Source organism: Neodiprion fabricii, chromosome 2, assembly GCF_021155785.1.
Source record: "Neodiprion fabricii isolate iyNeoFabr1 chromosome 2, iyNeoFabr1.1, whole genome shotgun sequence".
Lineage (NCBI taxonomy): Eukaryota > Metazoa > Arthropoda > Insecta > Hymenoptera > Diprionidae > Neodiprion > Neodiprion fabricii.
In genome coordinates this window covers 35419120-35438557 of record NC_060240.1, presented here as the reverse complement: position 1 = coordinate 35438557, position 19438 = coordinate 35419120, and the positions used below count along the sequence as shown (strand labels likewise).

General features: G+C 44.0%; 2 protein-coding genes and 1 long non-coding RNA gene across 6 annotated transcripts in view; 2 read left to right on the top strand and 1 right to left on the bottom strand.

Moving 5' to 3' along the window:
- The window catches only part of LOC124174988 (glutamate receptor 1), a 155672-nt gene that overhangs the window by 110197 nt on the left and 26037 nt on the right, over positions 1 to 19438 (top strand). For both annotated transcript variants that reach the window (XM_046554754.1, XM_046554755.1), the window contains exons 3-4: positions 3167 to 3294; positions 3410 to 3539. In XM_046554754.1, the coding sequence (XP_046410710.1) occupies positions 3167 to 3294; positions 3410 to 3539 (258 nt within the window). The remainder of the gene's footprint in view (positions 1 to 3166; positions 3295 to 3409; positions 3540 to 19438) is intronic.
- Positions 1 to 19438, bottom strand: part of LOC124174993 — a 153190-nt gene that overhangs the window by 112957 nt on the left and 20795 nt on the right. The window contains exon 3 of the long non-coding RNA XR_006869047.1: positions 3126 to 3286. This is a non-coding gene — a long non-coding RNA (uncharacterized LOC124174993). The remainder of the gene's footprint in view (positions 1 to 3125; positions 3287 to 19438) is intronic.
- On the top strand, positions 8888 to 12028 carry LOC124174991 (facilitated trehalose transporter Tret1-2 homolog). Of its 3 annotated transcripts, XM_046554766.1 has the most exons (4): positions 8892 to 9574; positions 9783 to 10957; positions 11249 to 11459; positions 11588 to 12028. In XM_046554766.1, the coding sequence occupies exons 1-3, from the start codon at positions 9529 to 9531 to the stop codon at positions 11441 to 11443; spliced, it is 1416 nt and encodes a 471-aa protein (XP_046410722.1). In that variant the 5' UTR covers positions 8892 to 9528; the 3' UTR covers positions 11444 to 11459; positions 11588 to 12028. The 3 variants fall into 3 exon arrangements, with proteins under 3 accessions (XP_046410723.1, XP_046410722.1, XP_046410721.1); XM_046554767.1 differs by lacking the exon at positions 11249 to 11459 and having other exon boundaries at positions 8888 to 9574; XM_046554765.1 differs by having other exon boundaries at positions 11249 to 12028.

Here is a 19438-nt window from a genome sequence, read left to right as displayed (position 1 = left end):
TCCCGAAAGCGTACCAAGAGAGATATAGAGAACGAGAGAGATATCTATGGATTTCTTCGTCTTTTTTTCTGTCACTTTTTATGCCTGCCAACTCCCGTTTTTATCCCTCATTTCTTTTTTCGTTTATATCGTCAGAAAAAGCCAACGCATTCTCGCTGATGACAGTGGCACGCATTGTTATGATCCTCGTGAAAATTCCTTAGCAATTATGCATGGACTACTTTATTTTAATTATTCTTTTATGCCCGTTCGCCCGGCGGAAAGTTGTTTTATTCGAGTTTCATACCGAACAGGCGTACAGAGAGGCGGACAGACGTTACGAGAGAGCTCATTGTGGAGCTCAAGGGGGCACTTATATTCATAAGCATAATGGGGCACGCCAGGGTTGCCGGGGACGCCAGTCAGGTTGATGTATGGCCCGCTTGGTCCACCTTGGTCAGCCTCATCTCTTTATTTAAATTTTTCATGCTTTACTTTCATTTTTCGTATCCGATATTGCGAAATATGCAAAACATCGCCGGAGAACTCTCAGGATTCTCTGTATTCACTCGAGCGGTGGCCGCGACGATAATCGGGCAACAATTCAAGAAGAGGAATGAATCTGACGCGTAAAATCAAACGGATCGATAAACGCGACGCAAATATTTGTTTCGTAGTTTTTCACTTTTACCGCGTATTCACCGAGTGCAGTAAGCATGAAGTTTGCACGCGGTTGGTGCGCAAATTTGTCGCGCAGTCCACAAGTTATCGGTTCTATCAATACTAAAGCTAACCAAGTTATCGTCCGATATTACACGGGCAATATAGCAGGCAAAGTAAATTCCGTGCCTTGCCAACAATGCACGTATATAGCCAAAGTTTGTAGCCGGTGCCAACTAAAATGACAATATTATCTGAAACAATGTAGAGCGCTAATTGCGCCGTGGTCATTACGTAGGCTATAAATCGTGCGTGGAATCGAAATCGTTCCGACACACCGATCGATTCTACCCGTATGATCGAGCTTATCGTTGGAATCGTGCAGTGGAAGATTTCGTCGTTAAATTAAATCGTCAATTCGCGGATTGCGAGCCCTTCGAGTCGGGATTTTTTGACATTTCAATTAATTTTTTCCCCCCACATACCGAGACTAATGTAATCACGGCCCGGCGGGTCAGTGACGCTCAGCCGGTCTGTATTTACCAAGAATGAAGCGACCAACCGAGGGCAAACTATCATCCTCCTCGAGCCATTTAACTTCCGGCAAGTTCGCCGCTATCGCACGCGTCCTTGTTCGACCTCTGCGAGTGTGTAGCACAACCACCCCTCGAACTGTGTACAGGAGGTATTCGTACCACCGTGGACCAACCCCATCACGGCTGGTTTGCTCCCTGACCACGTACGGGAGCAGCTATCGGGTAGTGGATAAGGTTACTCGCACCTTCTCCCTCCTCGAGTAGCAAGCAACAACCCCGGTGGTGGATACATACCCGTATCTACGAGCAACCCTCTCGAAATGCAACGCAACGTGTACGATGCATGTGTGAGGGGTGATTATTTCATCGCGATAAACCTCCGACGGGCATGCATTCGCCGTTTCCATACAACCAACTCGGTACAATGTTTCCAAATGACTTTCATTTCGGAGAACTTTGTAACTACTGCGGATCTTTTAGCCAAATGATTGCTCATCCGTGATGGAATGAAAAATTTGTGGGGATTGTTTGGAAAATTCATCAGGATCACGGTTACTGTAATCCTTTTTAAATTTTTTTGGGAAGAATAATTTCTACGCTGTACATGACTATCGTTAACGGAAATTGATTGGAACGCTGAACGAAAATAGCGAAGGCGATAATGAAACGGTGTAGCGATGTATGCACATCGTGTTTTTGCTGAAACTTTAGCCGGTAGCCATCGCGGGGAATCGATCATCCAAATCGAGTTATTTTAATTTACATTTTTATTACTTTGAGTAATCGAGTTCTGTCGAGGTAAAGTGAAAAAGTTTATAAAATTACACTTGTTGTCGTTTATACAGATGCACGGTTACACGCGACGAGTATTGCAGTAACGAACCAACTTCAGATTTAATTAGCATAATTGTTCTCCTCTCTTTTCGAATTGGCTGAACGATACGCGAGGCTGTTAGTCGTTCTTTTCTCTCCTCCCCAAAGGGCATCGGGAACGAACGGTAAAATGGAAATGGGGACGAGGAGGCACTTGCTATTGGTTCATGCAAGATTGTCTTTCTCCCTTAGTTGTATCCCCCTCGTACTCCCCCTCTCGCTCACCCCTCTTCGCCCTGTTTCCATAGCTATCTAGGTGGTGCAGAATCGGTGGAAAGTTCACCCTTCCCTATATCCCTGGGAAACTTTTATTTTAGTTTTATTGCCAACACAAGTTTTCCCCGTGCCAGCAGTCATCTTGGGGCCTTCGCCCGACATCGATGGAGTTAGAGTTCCTAACGAAATCCCAGGGATTGCAGATTCCTCCGTCGAGACAAGTTGGACATAGCCACTGTGCTCTCTTGTGCTAGCCGTAGAACGTCTCGGTAGTAACGCAATATACTCCCTTTCGGTCATCTGTGCTACCAGCTAGGTATGCCATCTCAATCTTCCTCGAATAAAGATCCATCAATAATTGCCCCCACATTATTGCGATTAGATATAGTTGAACAGAATCGCTACGCGAGGTAAACAAAATGATTAGAGGCTGATCCTGGCGTGAGTTTAGCGAGTAAAATTGAACAATTGGAATCAATTCTTACTAAGACACCACCTCGGATTTCTCTCTAATCAATATGCCGAACTTAAAATACTTTATATACAGTATACCATGTTGTTCCGATTGATTGTTTTCCGTCAAAGCTTTGTTTTACATTCTTTAACTTTGTTTCTTACCCTCATATTGAACGAACAAAGCATGGATATTTTTGATCAAATTATATCGATAGCCCCCTACCGGCGCTGCCGCATAGCGATATTGACACTCGAATTAATAAATGTCAAATCAGCTTCAATAATTTACCTACTTATTGAAATCGGCTTGCGTGAACGTCTGAGTAACACGTGCCGGTAAACATTTGAAGTATTACATGTGTAGTTACAATTAGATACTAATGGCACTCAAATTTGTAAACTCACCGGTTTATAATTGCAATGCGTTTTTCTTCACCTAATTCCAGTATGCAACCAGTTCAGCAGAGGCGTCTATTCCATGCTGGGCGCCGTCAGTCCGGACTCGTTCGACACTCTCCACTCGTACAGCAATACGTTTCAGATGCCGTTCGTCACGCCTTGGTTCCCTGAAAAGGTACACCTTCTTACTGCTTCTTACACGACTTTCAATCGCGAAGTCAAAGTACATGTCACGTTAATCAGACAGCGTATACAATGTGTTTTGTTTAAAATTGCGCGACTGATTTCAGGTGCTGACACCGTCGTCGGGATTTTTGGATTACGCGATAAGCATGCGGCCGGATTATCATCGGGCCATAATCGACACGGTGCGGTACTACGGCTGGAAGAAAATCATCTATCTTTACGACTCCCATGACGGTAAGTGCGGTTTGCTTCTATGCATCTTTCATTCCCTTCAAGCTTCTGCAGAAGTTGGTTTGAAGGCGGTCTTTTGTATCCTTCTGGTCTCCAGGGTGCCCTTTGCTGCAGCGTAGCCGGGAATGCGTATAACCTCACTGATTCTGCAGAACCAAGAGCAAAGTACTTCTTTAAGTCTGCGTCTCACCGTGAAAGTGGTGGGGCGTACAACTTATCGTGTGCGTCGATCGCTTTCGGATCTGCAAGTAGTCTCCATGATTTGTCGGTATTTATTTCAATTTTCGTACGAGGTCACAGCTAGAGTGACTATCTATAAGCGTTTCACTGCGTTTAACGCAGTATCCATAAGTACTTGGAGGCATTCCGTACACCTACAAGGCTTCGCGATTCAAAGGATCGAGGCCATGCGTACCGAGTTAAGCGCCTCAGTTCGCGATTAGATATACAAAGTTCTGTGCGGTATTTTTTCTGCGTCATTTTCTTTTTATTAAATAAACCACACGCGCAAATGTAAAATCAAGAAATTGTGAGCTCAAGGCTGTTAAGAAATGTGCCTGGAAGCCGCTCAGTGGGTCGTTGAATGTACCATGCGGCGAGTTCTGCAGCACTGGCATCTTTCAACAGCCGTGTACAGGAATTACCCCATAAAGATAGCCGTAGTGCTCCCAAGGGGATCGACGTCCCCGTATGTGTACAATGTGCATTGTAAATACACGCTAGCTATAGGCGCGGTAAATATGAGAACCACTAAGACTTTAGCGTGTGGATTTATTACGACTACATAGTCGTTCAAACAGCAATTTTACATGGTGTTGCTTTCAACACTCTTGCAAAAATAAACGGGCCAAGACAATGTCGCGCTGACGGTGACAATGAATTCACGAAATTATAGTATATTACAAGGTAATTGGGGTAATTTTCCTCGCCAATTTTCTCGTTCTCGAATCGAAAGGAAAGGTCTGCGATAATGATGGATACGCGCGATTGTGCAGGAATATGAATTACCTTATCGACTAAAGGTGACGCTCAAGTTGGTAGGAATTGGAGACCGAGAAGAACGAGGTTCGTGTATAATAAATTAACTTGTCCGATCAAATCTCTGGTTTCCACTCGACTCGGCCTCACGTATTTCTCCCTGTCGCATCTGACTTTCCGCTAGACCGAACAAATCAGTCATATAAAACGTCCAGATCCGATCGTCTCACTCATTGACTTTGCGTCTCATTTCCTACGATCGCATGGGAAACACCCACGTTATTATCGGATGCAAACAACGATCGATCTTCGTTTCGTCGACGTGTCGATCATTAGCGCGTTAATTGCATAACGTACCTGAAATTTTTATCCGGCATAAATATTCCTCAAATATCGTTAGTTTCCTAGCTGATTCCGAGAGATTTTACTGCTCGTTACAGTTTGCTAACAAAAAATTACAAATTACACGGTTCTTTGACGGAATGGCAAGTATCGAGAATACATCGAACATCCAAATACTCCGAACCGTTCTTGGGAAATTAAACGTACAAAGAACAATCTGATATTTATACGTACGGACTTTTAATAAATATATTTACCATCGATACTTTTGTAACAGAAACGTTCCGATAATTGGAGTTTTCAATTGATAAATCGGTTTTATTAACCGTGAAGCTATAACGAAGTGATTCGGAATTTTTATCAGATCGCGCAAATGTGCAGACGTATTTTATCTTTGCTAAACTCACGATCGGGTATCATGATATATCTACTACGTGATAGCATGCTGCGGAAATTTGCCCATCCGGAGGCTTATTCGTTCTCTGACGTAGACGATTCGCTAGAATCACTCAACGGCATCAATTGATCCTAACTCTGAGCTCTAATTGGCTTTTAAACGATGTATATATTTTCAAATACGAAGCATAAATCTGCAATTATCTAATCTCTTAAGTCTCGAAAAGGGAATACCTAAATTCTAACTGATATTGATAACCTTAAAGATATTGTATCCAAATGTTCGCGTTGTCGTAATGCACAATGTTCGCAAGGGATGTCAACGGATATCTCATAATTCGTTGAATGTCAGTAAATCGTTGTATTATATTTGCTAATTAGTCTAGCTTAATTGTGTCACGTATAAATTCTGGAAACGTAAACATTACGATTATGTTAGCACTCGTTCTGATAGCGTCAGAGATGCTGCTGGTTACAGTTGTATATTCTGAATTTCTGACAAAGATGGATATACCCCGCGAACGACTTTAATATCTTGAAATGTCTACACGATAAATTTTCGGTTATACGTAGATCACAATTTTACTGAATGGTCATACATCACGCGTGCTTACCCAGAAGGTGAATGATTTCAACATAGCGGCTTAAACTTTGACGGTGGTTGTTTTCCTGGTAAAGAAAAAAATTCTCACGTTTTCGTGGTACTTCGGCAGAGGATCTGATCAAAAGACTACAGAAATCAAGGCGTGTCTAGTCAGGTTCAAAGCTGATTACAGACAAACGATCAACGTCGAGACGTTTTTAACACTCGTACAATTTTAGCGGGCAGCATCACGGGCATAAATTATACGGGGAAATTCTCGCAGAAGACGAGTTTTATCATTGCGTGGCCGCATTGTCTTTTCGGTTAAATGAAAATTTAATCTCGCTGGCACAGGCCCCCCTCCCCCTCCCGCGACAAACTCTGATCAAAGCATAAAACTAACTTCAAAGCTGCTTGTAGACCGTGAGATGGAAAGAAATATCGCGCCCTCGAAATTTCCTCGAGTTTCGACAAATGTATAATTAGAATGGTGCTTTCCCGATACTACCGGTACACACCAGCTGTGCATGTCGATGTCTTCATATGCATTGTATCGATGATTGAAAATGAATACGAATATAGTATTGCTCGCCCGTTTTCAATGTGAGGTCAAGAAAGATTCTTCGAGTGTAAAGTCGATGTCGGCTTATCCAACCAACGACACAACCAATGATGAATAAAAATACATTACAGTGATTTGGTTGCGATTTCTGAGAACGAGGCACCACCGCCCTTGAAAGCTCCATTCAAAACTTAAACACCGAAACGCAGCGTCTGCCGCAAAGTGGACACACGAACGGTAACTCGATTAACGTGACATACTCCGCTCCTGAAACGGCGCTCGATGAAACATACGAGGATTCTCGCGTGCCAGGGCTGCGTGGCGTAAAGCAACCCAGCCCGATACGACGGGGAAGCGAAACACCGGCACAGTGCTCCGATATGGTTAAATTCCACCATCGAGAGCGGCACCTGAGCGGGTGACCGCACGAGATAACCGAATTTGAGGGGCATCAATTTTTAGCGAGGGTGAAAAATATTCAAATAGGATCTGCAGCCGCACGTGCAAAGCTCAATTCGCGCCTAGAATATTCCGTGCGCTTTCTTCCATTGATAAAGATAACACGGTGTGATAATCTCAACGATCAAAGAATCTCGTTTTCATCAGTCAAGAGCACGTTCTATGACGCTTTAATCCAGAAATCAGAGTCTGAACTGGAGTTGAGCAACGAGGTATTGAGATATCGGATAACGCTGACGATTGCGATATCTGTGTCGCGCAGATTGCGTAGAGAGGCAGCTGTATAACGTATCAGCTGAGAATTGTATTCCCTTGCAACCCGAGACCGGTTGGTTGTAACACTGTGAGATATGACGTCGGAGATCTAGTTAGTATCTAGTTGCCCGGAGAGGCGTTAGTTATCCGTACCTACGAGGTCAGGGGTTATACAATTTAGGGCAGACTGTGCACCGCAAAGCGCTTGCATACCTGCGTTCCCACCTGCAGCTATTCTCCGACAACTGAACCCCCGCCCCCACCACCAACAACGATTTTGGCACACATTGTGCATTGGGAGCAGCTGGCGAATACGCGGAGCCGTAAAGTTCACTGTGAGTCGGGTTCGCTACGTGTAAATTCCCATTGTTAGCGAGAGGATCACCCACGCGATGTGCGATAAACGGAAAACGGAGGATTGTGAGCAAAACGTTGACAAAATGACGAGTCGATGCGAAACTCGCAGTTGAAGCGACGACGGTTCGTCCAACTATGACCTGCGGACAAAGTCGAGGAAGTTGGCACCTTGCGAATATCGCGGAAGAGATCCGGTGCTCGCCCTGGTGTTAAATGAACTCTACACGTGCCACGGGGGCTGAAAATTTATTGGAATTACGTTCATCATCTTCACCGCACACTCGAGGGTTATGGAGTGAAATCGTTTTTTCAGGCTCATCCATTCTCTCGACAAGGATTGATTAAGGCTGGAAAACTTCCTACGAGCATGTATTTTTACACGAAACTCTATTTCACTATCGAGGATGAAGTAAAATTCGATCATGAAATTTCACCATTGTTGCTACTCTGCGAGTCGACAGGAGAAAGCGTTGATCACGTTGCAGAAAGGTCAATTTTAGTACAATGTGTTCTTCAATCAGCTAGCCAACAAGCAAATATAAACAGTGGAAATCTTAATCGCTGCAAGATAAATTGAACCGATACGCACTTGACGCAATATATCTCTAAAACGCATCACTCGTTTATCTTACGTGTAGCAGATGTCAACGTGATACGCGTTAGGTAGTATTTACAAATCAATATTAGTTCACGAGTACTTTAAACTACAAGTACAATTCTATTCAACAAAGACGTAGGGGCCCGGAAATTTTTAGTGTGAAAAAAGGCCATGAATGTTTATCAGCCGCGATATCGTCGCCAAAACACTTGATGCGAATTGATAGGGACAATTTTGAATGAATAGGACCAACATCAGTGAAAATTTATCAAGGACAAAGCCAAACGTACGCGCACTTTGTCATCACACGATGTCAATCACGCTACTTTCTATGCTGAGTGAAGATTGCAGATCGTCGAATAAGATTTACCCATGTGAGATTTGATCGGAAACTTTTACGAAATGATTTCTGACACCTTGAAAAATGTCAGAAATTTGACTCGAGACGAGGAATGTATTCACGCTGCATGTCGAGGAATTTAATATTTCGATCGACAATATTTCGCTGAGGCAAATTACTGCTGATAGTACGTAACTTATAAATATCAACAAAATCCCAGCAAATTCTAATTTTGTATCTTACCCCGAAAAATGACTTTGGAGTCCATAATTATATCGCGATCGTCATAATTCTGCGTTTGCGAAAATTCTCGAGTTACGAGCAAATATTTCAGCAGCATGAAAAACGTGATAGTTAGTAAGCCTGGTGCACTCGTTCGTTGTTTTCAAGTTCCCCGTCGATCGATAAATTTAACTAGGTTGGATTGGGATATTCAGATACTATGTCTAAGCTCATCGAAGACAGCGATCATCAGCTATGGACGCGTTCTTAATATCACCGTTACTATTGGCGATATAATGAATGTAATCGCTACTTCAACGATAAGAATTAGTAATTGTGATCAATCAACAATATCGACTTGTCTATACCGACGCTGATTGATTGAAATGAAGTAGATAGCTCCCGGAAAGACAGATTACCACGCACCATGGCGTGCGTTAGTCGCTAAAACGTCATTCCAAGGTTAGCGATGTGAGCGTCTTCAGTTTATTTGGAAAGAGGATTTAATAACAGTGATTCAAACATTTGTGATCCATTAATTGATCTACAGCGGTTCGCTCAGCACCGCCTTATTACTGGTAGTCTTTTAGTGCAATATTCCCGTTACCTTTGTGATTTCAAATTCATGCATCTCATCGGATTATTACTGACATTGTTAAATCACGATTGCTCTTTAATCAGTAATCAGTTAACCAGTTCGCCGATACAATCACCAGGTTTACTTTGCATCTGACGATATGAGTACTTCAAGGCAATCCAATTCAGTCTAAAATTCTGTCTCCATCAGTCAGGGTTGAGTTCCATCTTGACATAAGCATTAATTCGTACAACGCGTCGGAAGGTATTCCATAGATTTCCAACCTTATTATTACTGTGCCCAAGTTCGGAGGTCCCGGAGACATGAACAGTAGTTTTGTGTTTCGTCAGATGTTAATCGCAATAACATGTAAGTATGACATTCTTCGTCGTATTTCCTGCACTTGTTCGCGCTTCGATAAATCACTGTATGTTATTCAATTTATCGTGGACAAATTCACAAGTATCTGCAATGATCTTGGAAACTTGGCATATCACAGAGAACGAAAAATAAGTCGCATTTTACGGTTGCGGGCAGAAGAAAAAAAATCGATAACAACTACTCACGTTTGTGACAGGTACACTTGTTATGTTTGACAATGGTTTCCAAGACGGATGGGCGACGCCGTCCATTCCGGAACTCGAATCCGAAGACTCGAATATATCGGTGACCGGCGGTCAAATATCATGGATCATAGCATTTCTGCATGTCGGCATAGCAGTCGGACCTTTCGTCGCGTTCTATTTGATGGAAAAAATCGGGAGAAAATGGACGCTGGTCTGCTCAGCAGTGCCGAAAATTTTGGCGTGGATTTTGATAGCCTTTGCACCGAATTATTGGGTACTCTACTTAGCCAGATTCTTAGCTGGTATTGGTTCCGGTATAACGCTGACAGTGACGCCAATTTACATCGGTGAAGTTGCCGACAAGAAAATGAGAGGACCGATGAGCACGACGATTGCCGTAATGATAAATGTGGGGACCTTGGTTGTCTATGCGATTGGTCTCTACGTATCTCGAATGACACTGGCTCTGACTTGCCTCTCAGTGCCGATTATATTTCTCCTGACATTCATATGGATGCCTGAGTCACCGATGTATCTCGTGAAAAACAAAAGGATCACCGACGCAGAGATGGTGTTGAAATGGTCACTCGTCAAGGAAAACGTCGAGGACGAACTCGAGGAAATAAAACGTTACGTTTACAGAGATGACGATACGAAGCAACAAAGCATTTGGAAAAATGCGGGTGAAATCGTATCGAGGCGAGGTAACAGAAAAGCTCTAAGGATCACCCTCATCTGCTTCAGCGGTCTCATGCTCTCTGGAAACGTACCGGTCCTTTCGTACCAGGCGGAGATATTCAAACGAGCGCATCTCAGCATCTCGACGAACTTCAGCGTGATCGGTGCCGGTCTGAGCTTAGTCGTAGCAGGATGGGTCTGCGTTTCCATCGTCAAGTTCACCGGCAAACGCACTCTGCTACTGATATCAGCTCCGTTCACCGCCTTCTTCTTGGCAGCGATCGCTCTGTACTTCACCCTCGAAGAGTACGGGGCTGAGGTTGACTCTGTCAACTGGATTCCGCTGGTCTGTATGGTGGGATATGTTGTATTCTACGCCCTCGGACTAGACTCAATGGCATACGCTTATCAGGGAGAAGTATTTCCCGACAACGTCAAAGCTCTATCGGCGATGATATGCTCGCTCTTCTACGCCATTTTGGGCGTCGTTACTGTCCAGCTGTTCCAGGTTAGTAGTACCTTTATCATTTTTTCACGTTTATCAACTGGGTTTACATTCGTCGTCTGAAATTGCTGTTACGTTATCCTGGTCACGTCCGAAGGCATGATTTGAGGACGCTAATCCAGAAATCTAATAATTAGCGGATAAGCGATTTAAAGCGATGTTATTTTCATGTCAAAGTTATTCGTTTGAAACGTACAAGAGAACGTATATCAGATAATTAGTCAAATCTGCCAGCACTCTTCGAATTTATGTGCTCCGGTGTTTACGACCTTCGTCCTTCTCTCCCACTTATAGATTCTTTGGGACAATTACGACATAGAGGTCCCCCTATGGGTCTTCGCTGGTTTCACGACAATCATGTGGGCGATCATCTATGTAATCGTTCCTGAGACCGAAGGAAAGAGTCTCGAAGTTATACAACGGGAACTGCACGAGGAGAAGACAACCAAGCAAATTATCTCACGTGCTTCAAGCTTAATATTCACGTGATGCTTTCAGATCCTAGGTGCATCAAATTTGAGTTGTTTGGTTACACATGCATTAAGCGCGTAGATATCGAATGTCGCAGCCATGGCTTCGCAGAACCTTCGAAACTCGTGGACATCGAGTTTAGATATCTATCATTTACTGCAGAACGCGTCATCAGCGGCAAGGTGCAGTTAACTTTTTTCCCCAACGGCCTTCAGAAGATTAAGAAACCTGTATATTTTCACGTAAAACCATAAGGCTTGAGAACATTTCATCAGGAAAATGGTAACGGGGAGCACGCGTGAACCATTCCGAAGGCTATCCCATAAAATAGTAGAGATGCTATCGCCATTGGTATCCTACAGTTGAATTCTTTTTTCTAGTTTGCTATTCTAAGTACGTGTATGTCGACTCTATTTATTTTGTCTTTTGTCACCGTACGTTTTATTAAGTAACACCGATTCCAGTAACGCAACTTTATTCTCACTCGTGAACGATCAGACGGTGACGAATGAAAAATGAGCAGAAAGAAATTGCTGAGAAAAGCGTTTGCGGAGCTTCAGATAAGACCATCTAGTTATATTATTTATCCCTACGAATAGAATAAAGAAAATGTATACACAAAAATTCCACCCGCGTTTTCGCGTCGTATTTTTTTTTCCACACTCCGTATCCTTTCACATCCCGTCTCGTTTCTTAGATGCGTTCAAGGTGATGCCGTTTTCCAAACTTCGACGTAACGCCAGACCGCGTTCATCCAATCCTACTATGCTATACCAGGCTGTCCATAAACCTTTGGGTAACAACGTTGTTTTCAACAGTTTCCTGCACTCGCTAGATGATGAGTGGAAAGAAGGGGTGTGCGCTAGAATTGGAGGAGGTCTGTCAGGTCAGACTGGTTTCTGGTACTTGAACGCACATTTTTTTCTACCCATGGTGTAAGAATTAGGTTGATGAGATCAAGACAAAGTACAGGCATACCAAAGGGTAAGCGTTCTGCTTTCCTTTACTTGAAAAATGCATTACATAACTTTGTGGTGCTGGTCCGATAGAAGTAAATTCTCGACTTGAGGGAGCAAACGTTAGAAATGAAATAAGCGCCGAATATAGCTGATATAGCGGGGTATGATAACTCAAATTGCGTTTTCAAATACTGGAACATGTGCTGGCGACATATATCAGCTATACACGAGACCTCACAACTAGACTTGAATGAACTGTTTTTTCAACCGTTCAAACAGCGCGCCGTTATCCTCACGGCTGAATTAATTTACATTCGGTAAATTTCACGAGCCAGGGTAAAATTTCGTGAGTTGTCAAATACAATTCTCACAGTTTTTCATCGCCCGAGCGTTTTCTGCCACTCTGTATACAACTCAGCATCACGCCCAGAGTAATTGGGAATTCCGAAAAGTCGATCTCACGTCGCTCTACATGTTTGTAGGTGCTAGGTGTGCGTTAGAGTGGTTTGGATTAAACAAAAAAAAATTTCGTTCTCACCCCCAAAGACGTTAGTGTTAGAAGGAAAAAAGATCCTCCCAAAAGATGAGCTCTCTAGCTCAAGTCTAACAAGTCGTTACTTTAATTTTTACTTTCCATTCATTTAATATAGGAAAAATTTCGCTTTTCGTTAAAAGTTAAAATACTCTTAAACGATTCAAATTTTCAAAATTTATGCATGGGCCCTTAAAGCTGATTCTTTAAGCTTTCCAAACCTCTGTATCAAAGCATAGTTACCACCAATAAAACGCACATTACAGTCATCTGAAAACTACCAATTTTTACGAGAAAAGAGAAAATAGGTACTTCTCAGATGACAAACATTTGAGGTGGTAGGATCAAAAAACAAAAATTTTTTTTCAACCACCCTAGTGTGCATTTGTTGATATTTACATTGATATGGTTTCGTATCTCAAGTGTTGACGTGATTAGACTTCGAATCTCTTTTCCGCGAATCATGTACCTGCAAATGGATTTAATCAATCTTATCGCGATATCAATATTTCAAAACCCTCGAATCGCGAAAACTCATGTGTTTAACTGACCAGCTGGGACCGGAGGAAAGTAGTCGATCTTCGTTGTACACTCCTCACAAAAAGAAACTTACGTCGACAGATCTGGGCGACACAGCGCTCAAAAAAATGGCCGTAATCCAATCAGGCTTAGTCCATTTGCCTCAGTGGCCATGCGCGATCGAGGGTTGGTTGGGTCCATGTTGGTATGTACCGACTATATGAGAGGCTTACATACCTAAATTTATGTGGCGTAATGTGCAACGACACGGAAGCCAGACTATGGAGAATCCAAATGGAATGTCGAAGGAGCATCGGGATAATCCAAAAGTGTTGACTGGTCTTAGGGTCTCATAGTCACTTCGCGCCACGTCAGAAACTACACCCACGTCGCCAGTAACTCACGATCTTATTAGATAAGTTACCTACCCGGTAAGTGAACGCAGCTCAAGACGATAAGCCGTCGGACGACGAGAGAAAGACCAGAGCCGATGTACTGCAGCATCATTGTTACCATATTACTTGACGCGAGAAGCTTTCGATTCAATTAATTGATCGGCTCTTCATGTACCGAATAGTTAGCTAGAAGTTGCGAACTATCGCTTTTCCGGCGCATGGATCAGTGAGACTCAGCTCAGTCTGGTTTTCGCCCGGTAAGTATGCCTGGTAAATTAATGTTTGCCCCTTAGACCTCGACACCCTCGCCAACCAAGATCCCGGGGCTAAGCCAAACAACCCCGAAGATCGACCACGGTAGAACCACATGATAAATGCCGTGCGAAACAAGAATTTCAATTTGCGGTCGGGCGTGACCGGAGTCGGGAACCACGGACTTCAAGGATGTTTCTCCGGACGCTTTGAAATCTGATAGAATATGTATAATAAATAGTAAAATGGGGATGAAAAACGAAATCCACCTGCAAATAACGTCGCCCTTTCCACTCCCCAACGTACAATAAGCCAGGAGCTATTTAAACATGAATATTGTAAGAGTATCACGACAGAATCTCTCGTGTGGCTGCAAAAGTTTGAGGTTTTGGGTGACATGTGGATGTTTTGTCTCCGTATGCTCGGTATTTTTTGACCTTAACTGACACGTTATTTCGAAATTAACATAAAAAAGCTCTGTTGATAATGATGAACATTTTCGAGATGAATTGTGAAGGAGTGAAGTGGGCAAGTGATGTTTCAGATTCGCGGCTATTTTTACGTTCACAGATTTTAACCCTCGTTTTTCGGACAGAGAAATAGAGAGCATTATTCTTCCCCTCTCGCACGGATCAACTCCCCATTAACGAAAGAGCTATTCGCTCGATTGATTAAAACAAACCCTTTGAACGTATGCCGTCGCTTAAGCCCTCGGAAATAACAACAGACCAGTTATATTTTACACGAGAGTTACTTGAATCTACCAATGGCTCTACAATAAAATTAGGCCGTCCTTTTTGATCCAAAAAATGCACATTGAACTGTCAAAATTCATGAATGTGAAATATCGTGATGTTTGAAAAACTCACCGGGTAAGTCGAAGCTCCGCTTTAATCAACACTCTCGGAAAGCCTCCTATTTTCTCGGGGCTAAACGACGGGTTGTACGGATTCTCTAAACTTTATTCCCGCAGGGGAAGAGTGGATAGGATATAGGGTTGCTTCCACTTTAATTCAATTCTGCCAAATGTTTTTCACCAACCGTATGAGATTCGAGAGGCCAAATCCACTCCACGTACATGCCGTGAACAGCATTCCTCATTTCGAAGGTAGTCCGTTACGATTACGTGAAATGAGAAAATCTTCCCTTCATTTATATGCTATTAAAACCGAGCAAATTTTTCACGGAAAACATAACTCCACTGACTGAGATCTGAGTGATAGATCGAGACGTCGGTGCGGTGCAGTGACAAATTCACCCACTCTCACGTTTCCCGAATCACTTCGGACACGTGTACAGCACGCGATTTCGTGGGGGTAATTTTTCTTCAAGAACGTGCCGAACATTTCAAGATACGATATTCGTACATACGTCAAAAAAAGCCGCAACACACGCGTTTTACTCGCTCGCAATCAGTCATAACCGATCCGCGGTGGTCGGAATCCTCGACTGGACTTTTTTGAATTCTACCGAACGCACACACGACGGTACGTGACCGTTATTCCATTCGACGCGAGGTAGTTTAAACGTTAGACGTTATCCCTCGAGGTCCCGGCCTTGACGAGCTGCCTCTGGAGAATGCAATTAATCCTCACCCAGTTTATCGAGTCTTGGTTCAATCAACAGTTGATGGCTATGCCGTTGAGCAGAATCAGTTCAAGAGCTGAAGAGATCCGAGACATATTCGAATTGATTTCTTGACGCGACTCGGCAGATTAGAAGATCTCCATTAACTCGTCGAATGTTCCGCGCAACGGCGGACGATCCTGGCTTCGGATCGAGGAGCACTCGGTGTCGAAACTTCCGCGACAACTCGCGAGGATCGATCGAGGCGCTTAGGAGCCTCCTTACCGACACTATGAAGCCTTGTTAAACGCTAAACAATACCCGGTTATACTCTAGACGTACTTAGCCAGGTCGATGTTGTCCCTAATTAAATCGCCGCCCTGATTGCCTACAGCCGTTCTGTCATCACGCCGAGATATAATCCGCGCGTATTTACCACCCCAACTTACGATTAGGACCCAGAGTATTTCAATTTCAATTCAATTATCCGATGAACGGGCACAGCGCCGACACGGCTCCCGGTCGGCATACTTGCGACATACCATTCCCGCTTCGCTGTACATTCGAAAGGACGAATTCCCCCCACCCCACTGGCAGGAGTTACTGCCGCGTTAATTCTAAGCAGCAAGCTATAGGCCTAGAATATTTTCGTGGCGCGAAATGCGAGGCGTGAAACGTGCGAGGTGCAGAATCCGTCGACTAATTAAAAGGTCGCAGTGCAGATAAGCGACCGCGAACGCACCAGACGGCACGGCGAGACGTTCAACGAAGGTCCCTGAAACCCTCTTGAGACTTGCGAGAGCAGCGTTGCGTTCCTTAATGAACGCCTCTATTATACGTACAACTATGTTCGCCTGCACACGTGACGTGACTGTAAGCTCGTTGCAAGGTCCTTACACGAGACGTCATAACGTTTGACGATAGATACGAGGCCATGTTTTCTCTGGTAAGAGTTACGTAACTGGGTTTTACCCAAAGATCGTCTCGTGCCGATCTGACAATCAATCGAGCATCTGAGAACGTTTCCGCTGGCTGTTAATTAACGGTTTGTTATCAACACTTTCAAGTGATAGGTTTAAGTCGCAGGCAAGACATCTTGAATATAGCTGACAGCGTGATTTCTGCACTCGGTTGATTATTTATCCAGCTCCGTTTCGTACACTCGAGCAACGTGTCCAACACGGATGTTCACAGACAGCTGCTCTGTTACCTTCGACGATGACGAACTTAAAGCAATCGGGTAATCCAAATTCGCCTGACACTATGGCCGATAATATAAGCCATACGATATTATCGACTGATTAAATATATATCTCACCCGCAACCCTTGACGAAGCTGGGAGAACGCGGTCATCTAATTACTCCAGTGTTACGCTCAAATTGACACATAGCATACGCCAGCACGATGTTGCACCCTCTCTCAGGCTGACCTACATCCGTTCCCTGAGTAGTATATACCTGCAGCAACGACGTCGTACCGTCGAGCACAAGGGTGATTCTGGGCCGTTGTGCCTGGCAGATAGTCTGCGAGACCTCGGAGGGTCATTTCGAGTTTTCAAGAACCGCTAGAACCTGAAAATAATTTTGTCCGTGCCTCAAGACGGTTCGGAACTTCGTAGCTATACGTGCATCGAGGCATTTTGGCGTGACAAACAAACCTGAACAAGAGGGTCCCAGAGCTCGGTGAAATTGCCATTATGTTAAATTGTTGGACAGAAAATACTACCGTCTGCCGGACGACAATTGGAGAAGCCTGGATGGGGAACGGTGAACGAAAGTTCAACGAGCAGACGAGGGTGCTGGAATACTGAAATACGGGTGGACTCGCCTCTCGCGATGTCGAGTGATGGCGCTCTCTTATTGAAAGATCACACCTTGAAGCGTTGGCGGATAATAACAGTGTAACAAATGAGCGTACACGCCGGCCATTTGTCTTAAGCGTCCTTTGAAAATCAAATCTCAAATTTCACCCCTTCTCGGACGCTCTCCAGTGAAATTTCGCAATGTTTGATACCCCTGAAAGGGAAGGAAGCTACTTTACGTTAATCACCGGTCAGGCAGAAAACGCGTCGTTTAAATTGATGCGATATAAGTTAACACGAGCGCGATCTCTCCGTTTGACGATGATGAGGATGATGCATCTGAATACGATAATCTCCGGAAGCAATCTCGATGCTTTAAAAATGTAATATCGGTCGAGAATACGTACACATCACAAGATGTTTACGACGGGATCCCCGGTGCTTTGAGATATCTCTTGGTATAACCATATATATGTATATATGACAACAGGCTGAAAGGAATGATCGATCTCTGTCTACCGTGAGGTGGGAGGGACCTTGGAGGGAGGTCTAAAGGGGTCTAGTGATAAGGGTGTTCATAACCGGAGAGTAGGGAAGCAGGTGCGTCTTTGCCGTCCTCGGCAGCCGCACGATAGAATCCCCGTGCCTCCGATCCCCGCCCGGTTCTTCTCCGTAATGCGTTCTCCGAGCTTTCCGCGTTTCAGATCCCAACTTCCATGGACAACCAGTTTATCACCGGTTGTCGTCGCTCGTCAGGATCCACCCCGGCGTATTTCATTCCGTTGCAACGCAGCATTCGATACGATGTACAGGATATTAACTGAATGAGAGAGAGAGAGAGAGAGAGAGAGAGAGAGAGAGAGAGGACGGTAAAATTTTCATTGCGTAGATGGCGAATTTCCCTCCGTAATTCTATGCCAAATTATAATTCGGTAACTTCATAAATCAGCTCTGCGGAAGTTTGCTCGTATATAAGAGTAACTTGGTGAAACGTGATCCTCCCCCCACTCAAACACGGCAGTGAAAAATTTTTGAATTCAAATGCGGTCGACTCCCTTTAATTCACGGAAGATGTTGAATGCTTGCGGGGTGAACGGGGAATGAACGAGGACGGAGGAGCTTTTTATTTGGCAGATATCGTTGACGCTACACCGAGGTATCACGTGATCTTTATTGAAGCGGGGAAAAGAAGACAGATTTCAATCTTTCGTCACGACCGCGACGGGGGAACGCGTATACCGTTGGAGAGAATGAAAAAGTAAAGTAAAAAGAAAAAGTAAAAAGTAAAAAGAAAAAAATCGGCGAGGGTGAGAAATGAGGGGGCGCAAGAAAGTAGGAAATTTCTCAAGTCTTTTGTCTCACCGAGCTAATATCCCGTCTTAGACAGACTGATAAGACTTCCATGAAGGAACGGCTACGAGGAGTCAGAGAATTCCGAATTGCCCGGAGGGAACACCGGGACAGTCGCGCTAATCAGTCCAACCCTCGTCTCTTGTTCTCACCGGCAGCCCCGAGGCTGGGTCACCAAGCAAATAAGGTCAGTTTCGCTTCGCTAAGGTCTAATCCGTAGACCGCGACAAAGCCGGACTGTAACTTTCATTTTTCCTCTACGGTTCCGACTTGTTTCTTTCTCTCTCTTTGCCTTTCACCTTTATTTTCCCCTGTCCGGGGGTTCGATTCATCGGCAACTACACGGCACGGCATTGCGACCGATGTAAAAAGTAAAAGGTGACTTTTCTCAATTTCCCCTTCTTTCACTTATAGAAACCAGCATTTCCGACGCAATCCAATTAAAATCTAATTCACAACTTCAAAGGTCGGCGCCACTCGTAGCGTAGGAATTTGAAAATTCAAGCTAGCTTGTACCTTTCCTCCCCAATATTCAACGTCAAATAGAAAAAAAAAAAATCAAAAAATGGAAATCCACAGAAGAACCGTTTTTACAAAAACTGACGAGCGTCTCTATCGGCTATATAGAATATTCCACG